At 42.2% G+C, this 20,923-nt stretch overlaps 1 protein-coding gene across 1 annotated transcript; it reads left to right on the top strand.

The window, feature by feature from the left end:
* The first annotated feature begins 11,298 nt into the window (after nucleotides 1–11,298).
* LOC147881498 (uncharacterized) lies at nucleotides 11,299–20,722 on the top strand. Its single transcript, XM_087402403.1, has 10 exons — nucleotides 11,299–12,910; nucleotides 12,983–13,597; nucleotides 16,749–16,816; nucleotides 16,933–17,270; nucleotides 17,480–17,671; nucleotides 17,743–17,904; nucleotides 18,137–18,677; nucleotides 18,937–19,864; nucleotides 20,002–20,407; nucleotides 20,666–20,722. Exons 1-10 carry the CDS (start codon nucleotides 11,299–11,301, stop codon nucleotides 20,694–20,696), a joined length of 4,893 nt encoding a protein of 1,630 aa, XP_087258529.1. The 3' UTR covers nucleotides 20,697–20,722.
* Nucleotides 20,723–20,923: the final 201 nt, after the last annotated feature.

The following is a 20,923-nucleotide window of genomic DNA, read 5'->3' as shown; positions in this document are numbered from 1 at the left end:
CGATTGGCACGATGGGTGTTGCTCTTGTCTTATGAGCCGATTGGCACGATGGGTGTTGCTCTTGTAGGAATACGACTTTGATGTTATTCATCACTCGAGTTTGATGTTATTCATCACTCGAGCTCAAACGCATGTGGTATAGAGGATTTATATATAGTGACCCCCCCCGAGGCAAAGTCACTGCAAAGAAAGTTCTGCAGGCAGGGTTATGGTGGTCGACCATACCAAAGGATGCTCGATGGTTTGCAAAAAGTTCCAACCTTTGCCAATGGTTGGGATAGCCCACTGATCAAGACTGCATGCCACTTAATCCCATCTTGCCTCTGGAACCATTTCAAAAATGGGGCTTGGATTTCATGGGTCCATTCAAGCCCACAACTACCCACACAAGGAATTGCTACACTCTGGTAGCCATTGATTATTGCACCAAATGGGTGGTAGCTTGGGCCTTGCGGGACAACACCGCAAAATCGATCGCAAGGTGTCTATGCCGTGATGTGTTCACTCGATTCAAGTGTCCAATTGAGATTGTCAGTGACAGGGGGACTCAGTTTGTCAACAAAGTCATCAAGCGGATGAATGCTTTTTATATGGTGATTCACAAGAAGTCTTCCCCCTATTATCCGCAAGCGAATGGAATGGCAGAGTCTACCAATCATACTTTCAAGAGAATCATGTCGCTACTGGTGAATGAGCACTGCGAATGAGCACTACACAGATTGGGATGAGAAGTTACTGGCAGCACTATGGGCGTACCGCACATTATTCAAGGTGGCCACATGGTTGACTCCTTTTAAATTGGCGTTTGGGCTGGAAGCAATCACCGATCGAGCATATTGTTCCAAGTCTGAGGATTGCAGTGGAGGATAGGCTTCTTCCGCAGGACTCTATGGTATTCTAGTTGGATGTTCTAGACTAATTGGATGATTTGTGGCTGGAGAGCTATTATCTCACCTTAGAGGTTCAAGCCAGGCGCAAGCAGAGGGTGGATTTGGCATCCAAGAAGAAATCTTTTGAGCACAGGCAACTGGTTCTTCTGTTCAACACTCACCTTGGAAAAATGCTGAGGAAGTTGAAATTGCGATGGTTGGGTCCATTCTAGGTTCTTCATGATTGCGGATCGACATCATTTTATCTTGCAGATTTGCAAGGGCATGTACTTCCACATCTACTTAATGGGTTTTGGCTTCGTCCATACCATCATGATAGCAGTCTTCAATGCCCATTTCCCATCTCTAATGAGGCACAGAAAGATTAGATTATATTTTCTTTCACCATGGCATTTGTACAAGAGTCATTATGAATATATAGATTTATATACTTACCCTGTCTGGTTGCGGATCTGCAAAGTAATTATCTAATAAATACTTGGCATGGATCATTGTCCTCCACCCACATGCATGGGGATCATCCTATTGTGGTGCTTGCACAAACTTAACAACGTTAGGATATGGTTTATATAATTGAGGAGGCCAAAAACATCATTGAACATCCACAAATTTCCTTACCTTTAAGTCAAAAATCTCAACACTATCTAGCAGGTCCACATTTGGAGGACAGTGATCCAAGACATCTGATAACCTTTTTAGACCTCTGCAAGATAAAATCATATTGTTAGCAATGGAAAATTAACAAATTAGAGCAATATTTATATAGGGCTGTATTAAAGAAAGGAAACATACAGATCAAGTTCCACATGTGTTCCATAGAGAGAATTCATATGAAAGGCTTGTTTTTGTTGAAGATCAATACACACTAGGCTCCAATGGTTGCTGCAAAAAAAAAGCAGATACATCAGTCAACATTACAACAACAAATGATAGAAGAAATGAAGTAAAATGTATTATTCACTTACTCAGAGTGATAAGGTAACAGGATGAGAGTGATCAAGATGAAGTCACAGTGTTTAAACCACTTAACAAGATCACTTGTAGGAACCTTTGGATTTCTTAATAAGAGAGATATGCAAGAATCAAGTACATGAACCTCAAGTTGTTGCCGCTCTTTTAACCCTCCTTTGTACATTCAGTCCATATCAATTGTTATCAATGCATTGTATAAGAAACTCAGTCTAAAGTCCAAAATTTTATGGGATTTGATGTCTTTTGTTGACATGGCCTTCATGATATTAACCCTAAACAAATAGCTAGAAAAAGAAAAAGCAAGGAGCACAAGGTTAGTCTCAAGATAGGAGTCAAACAAAAAGTAATAATTGCAAATAGATGTTAAAATGAACATACTAGGTTTATCAACACTAATGTGCTTAGTGGTATAAATTCTTTTTTAATTTACAACCACATTAGATGGAGAAATTCATTGAATAGATAACACTGGGAATGCAAAAGGTGTCAAGGAAGACTCCATAGAGCAAGGGGCACCAAAAGGTTGCCTTGAAGTAGAATACATAACCATACAGAACATTGAGACATTTTATGTGAAGATTGTGGGAGAGAGGGAAGGAGTCTCACTTGCGACTTTCTCACATGCACAATGGGGGAATACACACAAAGGTGGAGGCTGAAAACAGTTTTCCTCTTCTTAGTTGTGAAAGCCAAAAGAACTCTAATACAAAGAAAATAGAAGAACCCTATATGTGGGTCTCAAACCAAACTCAACTAACTAAGGTGGCATACTAACTGAGCCACGAACTAGTGTAGATAAGGATAGCTGTCATCCAGCTATTATTCGTGGGCGGTGTACCAACCGCATCTCCAGCTAACAAGTCGGTGACATAAATGCACAACAGTCACCCTGGCATATCGCGAGTGGAGCTCGATATCTCAACACTCCCCCTCGAGCTCAATCCCAATTCCTGCACACCAAGCACGTCTCTGAACTTGCGCAGCTTCTCTGCGCCCAATGCTTTTGTGAATATGTTAGCTACCTGATCCTCTGTGCTGACATAAACTAGATCAATAAGACCTAGTAAAAGCTTCTCCTGCACATAGTGATAATGCACCTCAATGTGCTTTGTTCTGGCATGAAAGACTGGGTTCTTTGCTAAGTGTATACTGCTCATGTTGTCACAGTAAATGACAACTGGCCCATCTGTAGACTGATGCATATCATAGAGTAGCTTATGCAACCAAGCTACCTCACATGCAGCCATTGCTGCACCCCTGTACTCAGCCTCTGTGCTCGACAAGGCAACTGTAGGCTGTTTCTTGCTGCTCCAAGTGACTGCAGCACTCCCAAAAGAGAACATATATCCACTGGTAGATCGTCTATCAGAAACACTACCAGCCCAATCAGCATCAGTGTATCCATGCAACTGTATCTGAACCCCAGCCTCATAAAATAGTCCACACTGCAATGTGGACTTCCCAGACCTGAGTATGCGTCTAGCCACATCCAAATGCGGTTTCCTTGGAGCCTGCATAAACTGACTTACCAACCCAACAGCATAGCTCAAATCTGGCCTGGTAATAGTCATGTAAATCAAACTTCCTACTATGCGTCTGTACATAGTAGGGTCTTCTAGAAGCTCACCTGCATCTGCGCTCAGCTTCACATTCTGCTCCAAAGGAACTGAAATAGGCTTACAGCCTGTCATCCCATATTTGGACAGCATGTCCAATCCATACTGCCTCTGCAAGAGCTGTATCCCACTTGGTGATCTAATCACCTCAATGCCCAAGAAATAACGCAGCTCTCCCAAATCCTTCATCTTAAACTTCTGCCTCAATAGCATTTTCACATGAAGGATATCTTCATCACTATCACCTGTGATGATCAAATCATCAACATAAATGACCAGCAGCATAATCCCTTTCTCTGTTTTTCTCACATAGAGTGAGAAATCTGCCTTGGAAATCTGAAAGCCAATAGTGACAAGATACTGTCCTATCTTGTCAGACCATGCTCTAGGTGCTTGCTTCAAGCCATACAAGGCTTTCTTCAACCTGCAAACAAACTCAGGATGAGTAGCATGAACATAACCTGCTGGCTGCTCCATAAAGACCTCTTCTTGCAAATCACCATGCAAGAAGGCATTCTTTACATCCATCTGATGTAAAGACCATCCCTTTGATGCAGCCATAGCAATGGCTGCTCTTACGGTTGCCATCCTTGCAACCGGGCTGAAAGTTTCTTCATAATCAATGCCATATGTCTGTGCATACCCCTTGACAACTAATCTTGCCTTGTATCTATTCACAGAACCATCTGCATTGTGCTTGATCTTATAAACCCACTTACAACCAATTGCATTCTTGCCTTTAGGCAAAGGCACCAATTCCCATGTAGCATTAGCATCCAAAGCATCCATTTCTTCATCCATGGCTTTCTCCCATTTTTCATTTCCCATGGCTTGCTCAAATAAAGTGGGTTCTGGTTCCTGTATCACTTTGACCATATAGGCATAGTGAATGGCTGTAAATCCATCATATTTCAGCCTATCCACAGGATACCTAACCTTGGTAGACCTGCGCAAAATAGGCTCACTTCCAGGTGCTCTCAAAACATCCCTGGTCTTCCTTACTCCAGGTGTAACAACAGAAGAAATACCCAACTCATCATCAATGCTCTGCTCTGAGCCACTGGATTCACCATCCACATAAGAGTGACCTGCATTCACATCAAACATGGGCTGATCTACCTTCTCTTTTCCTTTTCGTGATACCTGCGTACCACTAACTGCATTGCTTTGAGGAGATTCTCCTGATCTCAATCTGCCTGTCCATGGCGAAGTATGTGAACCACTGCTAGACGACACTGCAGGTCCACTGATATTTTGTGATTGCTGCTATGAATTATGTGCAGCATTACCATTTTGTGCATCTACATCAATCATCACATTTACTGGTTTATACCAGCTGCTCATCTCATCAAACACAACATCTCTGCTCACTGTAAACTTACGAGTAGAAGGGTTATAGCATCTATACCCTTTCTGCTGCAGAGAATAACCAATAAAGATGCACTTCTCAGCTTTTGGATCCAACTTGGACCTCAACTCATCTGGCACATGGACATAGGCAATGCAACCAAAAATTTTCAAATGAGAAATATTTGGTTTCCTACCAGTATACATCTCTTCTGGCGTCATGCCATGTATTGCTGTAGTGGGAGTCCTGTTCATTATATATACTGCTGTAGCAACTGCTTCAGCCCAATAATAATCTGGTAGATCTTTTTCATTTAGCATAGCCCGAGATACCTCTCCAATATGCCTGTTTTTTCTTTCTGCAATTCCATTTTGCTGTGGGGTATGACTGCATGAATATTGCTGCTTTATACCATGCTCCTGCAAGAACCTTGCAAACTCATTTGAGAGGTACTCTCCCCCTCCATCTGACCGTAGGCATTTTATTTGCAGGCCTGTTTCTTTTTCAACCATAGCTTTGAAAGCTTTGAAGTGCCCAAACACTTCACTTTTCTTTTTCATAAAATACACCCACAGTTTTCTGCTGAAGTCATCAATAAATGTGACAAAATAGTGACAGCCACCAATAGATGCAGCTTTAGTAGTCCACACATCAGAGTGGATTAATTCCAATGGCTTTTTACTCTCTTGAGCATGCCTAGGAAAAGGTTTCCTTGCCTGTTTCCCAAATTGACAGGCTTCACAAACCTTGTGCATTTCTGCAACCTTGAATTTAGGCAATCCTGCAACAATATTTTGGGCTTGCATTGATTTAAGTCGCTGTATATTAACATGACCAATGCGTTTGTGCCAGATATCAATATCTGCAACTACACCGGTCCCATGTGCAAACATTGCTGCACTCAATTCAGGCATGTCCGCATCCAACGTAAACATCCTGCCCTTCTTCTTTCCTTTTGCTATCAAGCGACCATTATTTTTCATATCCTCAACAAAGCATCCATGAGGATTAAATCTGACCTGCAAGCCCTGCTCAACCATTTGACCAACAGAAACCAGGTTCTTGGTGATGTTCGGGACATGAAATACATCAGACAAGTATTTCTTTTTCCCATCCTGCATAGACAAAGGAATTTTGCCAATCTGCACAATAGGATGTGCAGTATCATCACCAGTCTCCACAAATCCTGGTTTTTTCATTTTTCTTGCATCCTGCATCCATTCAGCGTGACCTGTCATGTGGTTTGACGCACCCGAGTCAACATACCACACATCATTGCTTTCTTCTGCACTTGTTACAGAATTTGTCATATGCTGCACCATAAACAAATGCTCATTTCTGTCATCACCCTGTCTACTAGAGGATGCATAATTGCCTTGCTGCAATTTTCCACTCATAATGTCATTCTGCTTTTTGTAGCAGTCTTTAGCCATATGACCCATTTTGCCACAATAGTAGCATTCAACATTGCTGTTTGCATTTTGGCTTCTCTGCCATCCACCACGACCTCTTTGGCTCCCCCTGCCTCTAGAGTTACCACGTCCTCCTGCATAGGACTAGTTTTCTTGCGTTTGCTGCATATTTTGATTTCTACCACAGCCTGCAGATCGGCCTCCTCTACCTCTGCCTCTACCTCTGCCAGCATTTGAGTAGAAGACAGTTTCTTTTGAAGTTCCTGTTGAAGAAGATGCACCCCCATTTCTTTGCTCTTCAGAAATTAGAAGAGCAATCAACTCCTCAAAATCAGGAAAGTTTTCACGGACGGCAATGGATGTCCGGAACTGTGCATAATCCTTTCCTAGACCATTCAAGGTCACAGAAACCAAATCATCATCATCCACTGGCGACCCAATGGAAGCAAGTGCATCTGCAATTTTCTTCACTTTCATGTGGTAGTCATTTATGCTCAAATTTTCTCTCTACACATTGTGCAACTCCTATTTGAGTTGCATTTTCCTGGCTTGCGTATTTGTGCTGTACATTTTTGCCAAAGTATCCCATGCCTCCTTTGGCGTATTTGCATCCTGAATATGCACAATCATGGAGTCCGAAATACTGATAGACAGCCAGTACATAACTTTCCTGGCTCTCTCATGCCATCCTTTGAATGCCTGCATTTCCTATTGACTGGGAACATTAGGAAGAACAGGTTCTTCTTCATTTCCTGTAATGAATTCCCAATAGCCTTTTCCCATCAAAAAATTAGTCATTCTAAACTTCCATGCCTGGAAGTTGTTCTTGTCAAGCTTTTCAGTGACAATCTTGAAAGAGAATCAGATGCCATTACAGAACACTGCAAAATATTCTGTCACTGCAAAAAACACAGCTTTTGCCTCACACGGGCAGATCTGCAAAACCGACAAGAGTGGTATTTCACCACACAGTCACTTCCTAGTGACGATTTTGCATCAACAGGCAATAGGCATGAATCTGTAACTCCCAATATCTCTGCACACAGGCATACGATGCAATTTCTGCGGCACCTTTTCACTGACTAGCCGCGCAGTGGTCGCACAGCAAAAAACAGGGCCTTTCTCTGAGTGCCTGCGAAGAACTTCCGCCTTCAAAACGGGCCCCGAAACGGCCTAAAATCAGAAAAGGCCCCAATACTGCGCTCTCGCCACAGCGCGAAGGGCGTCTCAATCTGAAATAGTGCACTCCTGCACTTCTGGCTGTGCTACCTGCAGAGATTTGCTCCCAAACTCGAAATAGGAAAGCAACACTGGTCCTCTTACCAGGACACCACGAACTTGGCTTGCTTTCTTGAGCTCCTTACCACGAACAAGGCTCTGATACCATGTGAAGATTGTGGGAGAGAGGGAAGGAGTCTCACTTGCGGCTTTCTCACATGCACAATGGGGGAATACACACAAAGGTGGAGGCTGAAAACAGTTTTCCTCTTCTTAGTTGTGAAAGCCAAAAGAACTCTAATACAAAGAAAATAGAAGAACCCTATATGTGGGTCTCAAACCAAACTCAACTAACTAAGGTGGCATACTAACTGAGCCACGAACTAGTGTAGATAAGGATAGCTGTCATCCAGCTATTATTCGTGGGCGGTGTACCAACCGCATCTCCAGCTAACAAGTCGGTGACATAAATGCACAACAGTCACCCTGGCATATCGCGAGTGGAGCTCGATATCTCAACATTTTAGACGTAAGGAGAGATTCCAAGGTGAGAAGTAAGCTTTATGCTGATTGCATTTGCGAAAGGATGTACTATAGCTACCACATGAGTGGGATTTGTAAGCAATATGTTTGGGCTACAAATGTGTAAACATTGGAAAACATTAAAGTAGATTATTTTCATGTGCCAAATCCACACGTGCACACAGTATTCTTTTGCTCTACTTTACTCTAGCACACATTTCAAAGGTACTCTCCTTTAGATGCACACCAATGCTATATTTTATATGGCTTGAAGTTTGAAACATTGTTTAGACTCCAAGAGAGGTTATTTTCAAGGTTTGAAAGTTTACAAATATCTTGAATTTGAAATTAAGATGAGATTACATCCTTTTTTAAAAGTTAAAGTGAATAGTAGCCTTAAAATTATTGTTACACATAGGCTTATTCCCTATTTAATTTTGCATACATAAATATCATAAGAAACATTCTATGTGAACACTTATATGTGAGTAGATACTATGCTACCTTTCCGTAGGGAAAGTTATCTATGGCTTCCCCACTCAAACCTACTCCCCAACATAGGGTAGCTAGGTGGGGAAGTGGAATTCACCCTTGTTCATACATAGGCTTCTATGGAATGAAGTGAGCCACAGATATGAGCAGATGGTGTGACATATAAGGCAGATTGGGAGATATTCAAAACTTGTACGAGAAAGGCCAAGGTAGGCTCCAATAAAATGTAAATATTGTGACACTTGTATTCATAAATGAAGACAATGTACAATGGAAATTCTAGATATGAGTCTATTGTTTCCCATCCATGGTAAAATTTAAATGTTGTGACATTTGTATTCATAAATGAAGACAATGTCCAATATAAAGTCTAGATACGGGTCTATGATTTCCCATCCATGGTGAAAGGGATGTAAAAAAAGCAAGGGTGGTGTCTTTCAGAAAAGCAAGAGATATTAAAGCTTGTAGGCTAAAGCTCAAGCTAGTCTCCAATAAAATTCAAATGAATGGGACCTTTTATTCAATCAATTTAATGTACAAAAGAAAGTCTACATGTGAGTACATGATTTTCCATAGTTTTTTCTAGCTATCTTTGAAAAAAAGGAATGGTACTTTTATTTCTCTCTTGAAAAGTCAACAAGTTGTTGAGTGCGCGATGACTTATAGTACTCAAACATAAGGTCCCATTCAATCAATTGAATGTGCAAAAGAAAGTTTACATATGAGTATATGATTTGCCATGTTTATTTATAGGTGTCTTCAGAAAAAAGCAATGGTGCGTCTATTTCTTTGTTGAAAACTCATTTCTTTGTTGAAAACTCAATGAGTTGTTAAGTGTGTGACAACTTATAGTACTCAAACATAAGTCAAGTCAAGTCATGCTCTATTATGATGGAAGATTTGTGAGACAACTTATAGTACTCAAACATTAAGTCAAGTCAAGTCAAGTCATGCTCTATTATGATGGGAGATGTTAAGTCTCCCATCATGATATTCAAAGATTAAACAAGTCATGCTCTACCATGAAAGCAGTCAAAGTTCTATCATCATGTGAATTTTAAACTTCATCATGTGAAATTGATGTTGTTGAAACTAAGTATGTGATACTCGTCTTGAATTTTCATTTTTTACAATTTCTCACGAGTGCAATGGCTTTTAAAAATAAAAAGTAATGAATTTGCTCATATTGATAAATGTTCTTAATGTAAGAATGTAGACGCTTGTAGTTGATTTTAAGATGTAACCTTCCAAAGATGCTAGAAACACAATAAAATTTGTATTATGAAAGCCATTATTATTTACTTAAGTAAAAAAGTGTCAAATTTTGCAATTAAAAATTTGCTAGTCTTTAAAATGAGGGTTGGAGTTTCTACTTGCCCTTGTGAAATATACAAAGGGTAGGAGGTTGCTTCATTGCTTTAATAGTTCTCTTCGAATTCACAGGTGTGCTCCTGCTTAACTATAGCTTTGTTGTGCAGACAATCCTCAACATCAAAATGCTTTAGCTTCTCAAAATCACCATGATGAGCATCCTGATAGAAAACTTTGGCAGCCTTTGAAAAAACTAAAATTAGAGCTCATATAAGAAATTATCTTCAACTTTGGGCGAATTTATCAAATTAAAGCTCTAAACATTAGCCTAGCCAACTTGGAGAAGCCTTTAACAAATTTGCCCCTATTTTTTTTCCTTGGTCTTATGAGCCTTTCTTTTACCACTTGAACTATGCTTTTGTGTTTAAGTCCAAATCTTCATGGGATTTGGTGGTATCACATAATCATTAATAGTTTCTGAAACTTAAAGCGTTGTCTTCATATGTATAGAAAGAAAATGTTTTGACATTTGTGAGCATCGAGGTAAGGATAAGGCTAAACGAATAGCGACCACTGGGAAATTGCAAGCTTGATTGAAGACAAGTTAGCCAAAGGACAAGAGTTAAAAGAAAAGTAATGATTGCAAATGAACCTTGCACTAAATTATAAGACTTATTAGCTATAATGTGGTTAGTGACATAAATTCATTTGTAATTTCCATCCACATTAGACAAAGCAAGCCATTGAAACAAAAGGTCTTGCAAAAAGACTTTGTATAGCGAATTGCACAAAAAGAACTTGACACCAAATAGGCCTTTTACATGTAAGATGAGATTCCAAGGCTGGAAGTAAACCTTTGTTCTTGATTACATTTGAGTTGTAGACATGAAACCTTGGAAAGTGAAGTAGATTATTTCCATGTGCCATGGGTACACTCACTAGTCTTTTTAGGAATGGTACCTTGGAAAGTGAAGTAGATCATTTCCATGTGCCAGTCATTTTAGAAATGCTACCTTACATAATACTCACCTAACATTTCAATGGTACCTACTCCCCTCAATTTCATACATTTTGTACTACTCTCCTAGAGTTGCAAACATTTCAAAGATACTTTCAAAGGTGCTTTCAAAGGTGCTTTCCTTGAGTCGCACGCATGCATGCATTTCAAAAGGCCAATGTTGTAGTGAGTGGTCATGTTTACATGCCTTATTCTCTCTCAACAGAAGAGGATGAGAGTATTTGGATATATATTATGTGGAGCATGGCAACTTGCAAACTCGCTACACTCGAGTCACTCAAGTCCCATTGCTACCAGGAAAGGAGGGATCGCAAAGGGCTACTTCATAGGTAAGCACTTTTGAAAGCCTACGTGATTCTGCAAGTTTATATTCATCAATCAGGTTTCTTCATTTGTCTCTCTTGGACTCTCTATTTGATTATAGCTTTTCCATGAAAACAATCGTCATGGGAATTCTTGCAGACACAATATCAAAATGCTTCAGCTTCTCCAAATTGCCATGATGATGATGAGCATCCTCATAGCAAACTTTGGGGGTAGCTTTACGAGTATAGGTGGCAACGAAGATGCGGAGATTTTATTGGCATTCAAGAGGGGCATCACCCATGATCCTTTTGGCGTGTTAAGAGGTTGGCAAGCTAGCGACAAATCAGTGTTTTGTGATTGGAGGGGAGTCAAGTGCACATTTCAATACAATTCAGCACAGGTGAGTGAGCTTAACTTGACGTCCAGCAGTTTGCAAGGCCAGATCACACCAGCTTTAAGTGGCCTCTCGCATCTCTCTTCTTTGGATTTGTCTCACAACCGTCTCTTTGGATCAATCCCTCGTGAGCTGAGATTCTTACAAAGTCTCCACACTCTGTATCTCTACAACAATTATCTCAAGGGTGGTATTCCCACCACCCTTGCCAATTGCACTGCCCTTGTGCATGTCCAGATCCATGTAAACAACCTCAGTGGTGACATCCCATTTGAATTCGGGATGCTTGCAAACCTTCAGATTTTGAGCATGCATGACAACGATCTTAAAGGTACCATTCCCAAAAGCATATCCAACTGCACGATCCTCGTGGTTCTCGACCTTAGTGGGAACCAACTAATCGGTGAGATCCCAACCGAGCTTGGGATGCTCTCGAACCTTCAAATTTTGCGTCTTCACAACAATTATCTCGTAAGTAGCATTCCAACCACCCTTGCCAATTGCACTGCCCTCACGGATGTTCGAATCCATATAAATAACCTCACCGGCAACATCCCCTCTGAACTTGGGATGCTTGCCAACCTTCAGTTTTTGAGCATGCATCACAACGACCTTACCGGTGCCATTCCCAAAAGCATATCCAATTGCACGGCACTCGAGGTTCTCGACCTCAGTAGCAACAAACCAACTGGTGACATCCCCCCTGAATTTGGGATGCTCACGAACCTTCAGTTTTTGAGCATGCATACCAACGACCTTACCGGTGCCATTCCCAAACGCATATCCAACTGCACGGCCCTCGTGACGCTCGACCTGAGTAGCAACCAACTAATGGGTGACATCCCAGCGGAGCTTGGGATGCTCACGAACCTTCAAGTTCTGAGTTTTGCGGGAAATCGCCTCACTGGTGTCATCCCCTCAAACTTAGGAAATTGCACCAACTTCACGGACCTCGAGCTTAGTACAAACCAACTAAACGGTGTGATCCCATCTCAATTTGGGATGCTCGTGAACCTTCAGTATCTGTATCTGTATGAAAACCAGCTCACGGGTCTCATTCCCGCCAGCTTAGGCAACTGTACTAGCCTCGCAGCCCTTGAGCTTGTTAATAACCAACTAACCAGTGTGATCCCAACCGAGCTCGGGATGCTTAGTCAACTCCTCTGGCTCTATTTGGCCGGCAACCGTCTGATGGGTCGCATCCCCCCGAGCCTTGGGAATTGCACCTCTCTCGTTCAGATAGACCTTGGTTCGAACGGCCTCACCGGATCGATACCCTCGGAATTCGGGTCGCTCGATCGCCTTGCAAGTTGTTATTTGTGGGGTAACAAGCTTTCGGGTGGCATTCCCTCCAGCCTCGGCAACTGCACCTCCGTGACGGATCTGGCCCTGGATCTAAATAAGCTCAGTGGTGGGATTCCCTCCGAGATCGGCCAACTACAACGTCTTCAACGTATATATTTGGACCGGAATAACCTGTCAGGGACTATACCGCCTGAGATCTCCAATTGCACTCAGCTATTCTTCCTCGACTTTTCTTACAACACGTTGAGTGGAGCCGTTCCCAATCACATCGGCCAGCTCCAAGAATTAAGATCTCTATATCTAGAAAGCAATATGCTCACGGGAGTCATTCCCGAAACTCTCAGCTGGTGCTTCAGACTCACAGATTTGGATGTATCTTCCAACTCCCTCACAGGTAGCATCCCCTCAAACTTTTCAGTACTAAGCTCTTTGGGATCGACGCTCAACTTGTCTCGGAATGCTTTGTCCGGATCCATACCCTCAGGACTAGGCGGATTGTTCTTGTTGGAAGCAATCGATTTATCGGACAACTTCTTATCTGATATTATCCCAGCAAGCATCGGCGGTTGCATAACGCTCTCTTTCCTCGATCTTTCCAGCAACAATTTGAGTGCAGAAATACCAGCGACCATCGGCAATCTCTCGAGTCTAAAGGTGTTGAATCTTTCTGGAAATACGCTATCTGGATCTCTACCGCCACGACTTGCTGCTTTAAATTCCTTCACCGAGCTTGACGTATCCTTCAACAACCTCACGGGCGGGCAGGGACAAAAATTCAGCTACTCCCCTACTTGTAAGTTGAAAAATAAATTGATACACCAATTTTTCTCATGAAAAACAAAATAGAATATCCATTTTTCATTTGACAATAAAAATTATTTAATGAAAAATCCACATAAATAAATCTTTCATTGAAGAAATGTTTAGAAAAAGCACCAGCAAATAATATAGAAGTGATATATAGAAAAAGCACTAAACAAATAATATAGAAGTAAAATAGTTCACATCTTTATTTTTCTACTCTTTCCTTGCTCATTTTCCCATATATCCAAAACTCTAGACCAAGATACATTGGAAGGATCGACTTGGTTTGAAACAAGCATCATATGAGCATCTAATGTTTCCAACACTAGATTACTTCTATCTATAGTTTTGATTTTATTTTGTCTTGAAAAGCCTCTTTCACACTCTGCTGTACTTGCTGGAATAACCCATATGGCTTGCCATAGTCGCATCAACTCTGGAAACTGCAAAAACCATTCATCCCCCCCACTGGACACACAAAATTCCCATGCTTTTGGCATCCGTTTATCAGACCCTGCTGCATATAGCTGCTCCACAAAGTCCTCTCGCTCACTAAGGCACAACTCTTTCTTTGCAACTGGGTGGTAACCGCTGCAGAATTTTTCAAGTAGCTTTCCAAGCCATTCTTGAGTCTTTGATTCTCGATCATCCACATCCTCTGGATAACTTCTGGGCTCAAAGAACTTAACAGCATTAAAAGTACCCAAATCTGTAAATCTGCTATTCAGTGCATCAATTACAGCCAGTACAAATGTTCTCCCCAACAATATACTATCATCTATGCTTCCCGTATTATTATCATCATGTTGAGAAGGCACACTATGCTGCAATAGGATACCATCTTCTTGCTGCTCCTCTCCTTGAGTAGAGGTTGAGGCATTCTTTTGCTTTCTAGGGATTGGAACAAACCTTAAATTAAAAATTCTGATTGCATCATTTTTTGTATATTTCAAACCACCTGTAATTGCCATTTTCAAAAAAGGAGCTACATATGTACTCCCCTTTCCAAAAGGCTTGTTATGGCGTAAAAACATTTTCTTCAAAGTATTAATGGTGTTGTCCAGCTTGCGTCCTATTTCTGTAAGATCAACTACTTCATGTTGAAGGTTCTTACTCAGGATGTTCAATAATTCCAGCACATCTGCAAGAAGGTTAATAAGAAATTGCACTTGGAATATAGTGGCTGTCTGATAGCCTTTTAAATTCTGAACTTTCCAAATTTCCAGAATTGCAGGCATAAGCTCAACAAGCCTCTTCATCACTTGACCTCTAGATAACCATCTAACATCATGGTATCGAAGTGCTTTTAACTCAACAATCTCAAAGGCATCCAACAACTCTTTGAATTCATTGTGACGCTTAGTTGACTTGCCTAACCATGTGTAAACACTTGCAGCCAGCTTATCAACCACATCTATTTGCCAAAAGCATTTGCTTGCATCCTTTATAGCTAAAGCTTCCCGATGAGCTATACAATGTGTGGCCAATAGCCTAGGAAGAATACTTTGAAAGCGTGTAACAACTCCTATATTCGATCCTGTCATCACACTAGCACCATCGGTAGCAATAGAAACCATTCTCTTTATGTCAAGCTTCACTTCCTCCAAGAACTTCATCATTGCTTGAAATACAGATTCAGCATCACCATCGGACAGAAACACCAAGCGTGTAAACTTTGTGACCTGCTTATTCTCCTTTAAATATGTGATATAAATGATCAAGTGCTTCTCTAATGTGCGATCTGTACTTTCATCAACCATGACAGAAAAGAAAGAACTAGACAGCATTTCTGCACTTAATAGTTCTCGAAAGTAATTCCGAAGTGCCATCAGAAATTCTCTAGCTGAGACTGGATTTACATAAGAAGCATATTCATCCATTAATGAAATATTTGGCATTTCCATGTAACGATTAAACTGGACTAGATGTGGATACTTCTCCAATGGAATATTGAAACAAGAGCAGAAATAAACACACTTCATGAGACATATAATTTGCTCCCTTGCTTTATCATGCAATGCATCAAATCGTTCCCTTATTGGACTTCTTTCTCGATCTTTCCAATCTCGAAAGCGTATCTCTGCATTTTGATGCTGCTCTGATTTACAATGTGCCTTTAATGCACTTAACTGCAGTGATTGTGCTCCTTCCTTAGCATACACATTTTCTTTTGTAAACTTTGTACAATATTCACACTTCACTAATACCTTCTCCCCTACTTGCACCTTGTATGCCCAAGGGTATTGCAAGCGCCATTGACTTCGATACCTCCTAACTATCATCCCCTCTCTCTGTTGTGTTACATCATTGTGTCCCTCAAATTCTTGCATCCCATCCATACTATCATCATGATCCTCATCTCCAAACAAATCTGCATACAACTCCCTATGTTTTTGCGACTGCTCACCATGGGTCTCATCACCTACTTTATTGAAAAAAGATAATAAATCACGCCCCTTTCCTTTCTTATTAACACTTCTAGCACTGCTTGAACCTTCCATAACAGTAAATTCGAAAGCAACCAACACCTATAGAGAAAAATATAAAACTGCATCAAAACACACTCTTTCGACTCCACAAAAGAGACACAAGTAATTGCATTAAGATTTCATAGCTCCACTCACCTTCTACATGTACACGATCTTGCCAGATCTGCTGAATGAGACTTGACAGATGTAATCGAAGACCTCCCATATGATTGCAAGTGTTGTGCACTTTGCCATTGATTTTGATATTTGCATCTGGACAGTTCATTTAATTTGAGCGATCTTAAGTGGAGTAGCATACCTCCCACGGTCCACCATTCCAGGGACTGCAGCTGCTATCTCCAACATCATCGCTCGACACCCATACCGTTTCTGCATCCAAGATTCAACTGACTTACATACTGAAAAAGAGATCTTCAACAGCCCTGCAGCAGTAGAAAGGACATCTAGAAAAGCAGACAGGGATGGGCAACTGGCTGAGCTTCCGCTACAAAGGGAGGAGGAGTAGGAAGAAAGAGAGGCGGATTAAGGGAAAAAGATGCAGGAGAGGACTCAGGTACGTCTGTTGCTTCAAGGTCACCATAAAATTCTGGAGTAACGATCTTCTCCACCGAATAGCCACTGAACAAGCTGCTAAAGCTCCTATGTTACCAGCAACTAGAAAGCCGTTTACCCGTGCTAGGAATAGAGGCCCAAGGAAGGGAGTCAGAAATGCTAACGCCGTACTCACTACCAGAAGGCCTATCCATACCCACATGGCGCGTTGCTTGCTTGCTCGATGTTTGACGTCGTCGCATGATTTGATCACTTTCTCGCACGCCGCCTTGGCCACATCCAGGTAGTCGAGAATGTCTTTGTGCAAGTTTTGCCGCTGCACGTTTACAAGCTTCAGCTCCTCCAACGCACGAGCCCTCGCCTCACCGTCTCCAATCATCTCGATCACCGCACTGAGCCTTCTCACTTTTTCGGTGGCGTCATAGTAGGCACCAAGAATTCCATAGTTTTCATCAAGTATTCGACTGGGAGAGCCTCGGATCAAAGCCATGATAGAGTCGTCCAGTTCCTTGACGCTGGACTAGATGACCAAAGTGTTAAGAGGTCGGCTGCCCTGGCCTTACAACAGTTTCTTGCTCCCTATTATGGTCCCGAAATTCCCGATTCGCAAATCCAGCTTCCGTTGGCTCACAAGGTCGACATCCTAGAATCAGCTCCCTTGGTTCTTCCGCAATTTCCCGGACATTAGTAATCTTGAGTTTGAAATTAGTCTGAATTTTAACCTACGGCGGGCAGCAGAAAAGGCGAAATTTTGTTTCATCACTACGAAGTGAATGTGACTGCTGAAAGAGAGGAATGCTGCAATGACAATATTGCGCAATGTGCATCAGATTCAATGCGACTAACTTACGGCGAGATGACGAAGAGCAAACAAATCGCGTTGCAGCTTCCACAGATGGGATGATTGTGAAATTTTCAATTCACTGGGCGAAGGACTGCGACTCCCTAAGCTTACTGAAGAGGAGAGAACGACTAACTGGCGGCTTCCATGGCCTCAAATTGAGGGACGAAGATGAGGAGTTGTAAACCGACCTAAGGTCCGAAGAATGGTTTTGACTCTGGATTCCCCTGCATTACCTTCTCGCTCTTGCAGGATCCTCTCATGCTTTCCAATAGTCATCTCCAGCGGCAACATTATAATACATATCATACCTTCCGTCAACGGACAAAAGGACAAAAGGCAAGCCACGGACGTCAATCTCACAGCTCCGTCCATCCGATTATCAACAGATTCAAGGTTCCAAACAGAAAAACAGTACTCATACATGTAGTATTTCAGTCAAACAAAACAAAGGCGGCATGCCCGGGCAACCCTCGATCATCGATGACAGTGAAATACCAAAAACGACAAAGTAGAAAACCGAGATTCGAGAATCGAGACCAAAAAACACAACCTGTGAGTACCTGGAAAAACAAGTCTGTTGGCCATCGAAGCGCCTTCACTATCCACAAAGCAAACTTGTCTATCAATGTATCCGCCTCTTGAGATCGATTTTTGTGTCGGACAAGGAAGGGAGGAGGAGGAGGAGGACTCAGGAGACAAGTGAGGACTCAGGAGGAGGAGCAAGGAAGCGAAGACAAAGAAGAGAAAGGAAGAAGGCCCGATTTGGGGGCAGGGGGGGGATTCGGGAATCGATGGAGGTTTTATCGCCCTCAAAGCCTTCAACACCTCCAGGCTCCCACCCCGATTCCTTCCTCAGCTCCCTCAATGAGGAACGCCTCCGCCTCCACCACCCTTTCCTCCCTACGCTGCACTGCTGCTTCCAGCACGGCTTTCACCGATTCCTCGTGCTTGTATGTAATGCACCGCAGATTCTACGCTGTGGAGATTGTGCTCGCTTTGGAACACCTGCACCAGACTGGGATAATAGGAGATTGGAATGGATTGGACTGAATGATTCTGAGAGAGGGGGAAAGAGATGGATGGAAAACAGAGATAGAGGAGAGAGCTCAGAGGATATGGAGCGAAAGAACAGCGGGAGAGGTGAAAAATGCAAGCTTGGTTGGCTATGGCAGTTGGAGCCAAGGGCGGGACTAATTAAATTGGAGTGGGTGGCTCACACGAGCCACCACTCAAAATCATTCATGCTCTTTGGATTCCCTAAGATCGGAATCCGGATTTCATCTAAACATATGAATTTTTTTTTTTTTAACCAGTTTTTCATTTGACAATTAAAATAGATTGACGTTTTTCATGTGAAAATGACAAAAGCTATTTTGCATTGTCATTTGACAAAGAAATTCTAAATCAATGTGTAATTGACACAAAAAAGGGCTAATGACATAGATATCCTTGTCAAATTTTGTCCCTGCGGGCGGGTTGCCTTCTTTCCTTGGACGCATGCCTAGCCTCAGATATCTCAATGTCTCATTTAATGGCTTCACAGGTGAAATTCCAAATGTCGGCCTGTTTACACATCTCAATGCTACATCATTTCTGGGCAACCCGGGCCTTTGTGGGCCGATCCTTCGTAAAGTCTGCGACGTAGCTATTTCAGGCCACGACAAGGATAGACTTTCTCTACGTTCAAAACTCGTTATCATTGTTACTACGACTTCAGTGTTGCTATTGTTGGGGGGATTACTTTGGTACATCATCCGCTTCGCCCCTAGTGACAGTTCAAGCTCCTCTTATATCCTACATCCAACCTTCCGCGGGCAAGAAAGGTTTTCTGCTGAAGACCTCAGGATTGCCACAGAAGGCTATGATGAGAAAAATGTCCTTGGTGCGGGTGGCTTCAGCGTTGTTTACAGGGGCGTATTGCCAGACAACAGGGTCATTGCTGTGAAAAAACTCAAAGTTGCACGATCCTACGATATATTCGTAAGGGAGCTGCGGATACTTGGAAGACTACGGCACAGAAATCTGGTGAAAATCTTGGGTTACGTCTCTACTTTGGAGGTGAAGGCTTTGGTGTTGGAATTTATGAGTAATGGCAGTTTGGAGCGACATCTCCATGAAGCTGGAATCTGCCAATTGAGCTGGGAAGCACGTTTGAAGACAGCAATTGCTGTTGCTCAGGTTTTGGTTTATCTGCACCATGACTATGGTCTGCCTGTGGTGCACGGTGACTTGAAGCCCAGCAACATCCTCTTTGATTCCGACTTTGAAGCACGCCTCACAGACTTTGGGACTGCCCGGTTATTCACCGATCTTTCGAGTGGTCTCCAGCTATCTTCCACCTTCAAAGGCTCCATTGGCTATATAGCACCAGGTAAAGCGTTGCCTTCAGATCTACTCTTCCAAGCAAGTCCCGCACGACGAGGGATTCAAGATAATTTGAACACGGAGAGTAATCCTATGTTTCTATTCCAAACGGCATTGTATGCTTATTCTTTGTTTCATTTGCAGAGTGTGCGTACTCTACCGAGGTTTCAGAGAAGGTGGATGTTTTCAGTTATGGTATTATACTGTTGGAGATGTTGACCACAAGAAGGCCCACAGAGGAAAATTTTGGCATGGGGATGTCTTTATCTCAATGGGTGCGTTCATATTTCCCAGACAAAGCAACAGAAATCTTGGATGAAGCTCTTCGTGGATTTGGGATCAATAATCCTCTCCATATCATCAGACTGATGGGCCTGGCTTTGGCTTGTACTCAAGAGAATCCAAACAGCCGTCCTACAATGAAACAAGTTCTCACAATCTTATTAAAAATTGAAACGGGTATTGAGAATGCTATTCTCAACTATCCTGCATTAGAAAACCTTGCTACGGCTGGCAACACAAGTGCAACAAGTTCAAATCAGCATCAAAGGTATTATTGGTTGACTCAGGGGCAGGGGTTTGGCCTGGTGATTGAACGTGTGGGTGAGTGTGGGGAGTGTGTGTGTTCAATCCCAGGCAGACCCTGTGCCGACTCATCCAAGGTGGTTTGCCCATAAAGAAACGGGGTGAGGGTTGACTGAAAGTGAGGTTTTATTTATTTATTTATTTTTCAAAGGTATTATTAAAATGTGTTTAATGTAAGTCTTTTGCATTTATGAACATTAATCAATGTGACGCCTATTTGCAGGAATGTACAAGACCAATCATTCTCAACCTAGCAATGCACGCATGCCAAATTGTGCACCTCAAGTGCGGGGACTAGTTGCACAGCTTCCCAATCTCTTTTCACATGCCTAAATTTGGTGTAGCTGACAGTCGACTGCCCGCGACATCAAAGCAACCGACGGCTGTAGCAGCGTACCTGCCTGCAAACACTACAGTGCATGCATTCCATCCACATGCATCCATGTGGCATGCACCACCATCATCTTCTTTTCGCCCATTT

Source organism: Dipteris shenzhenensis, chromosome 31 (genome assembly GCF_047967505.1).
Source record: "Dipteris shenzhenensis isolate YYH24624 ecotype China chromosome 31, Dip_SZ_1.0, whole genome shotgun sequence".
Taxonomy (NCBI): domain Eukaryota; kingdom Viridiplantae; phylum Streptophyta; class Polypodiopsida; order Gleicheniales; family Dipteridaceae; genus Dipteris; species Dipteris shenzhenensis.
This window is presented reverse-complemented; position numbering and strand designations above follow the sequence as displayed.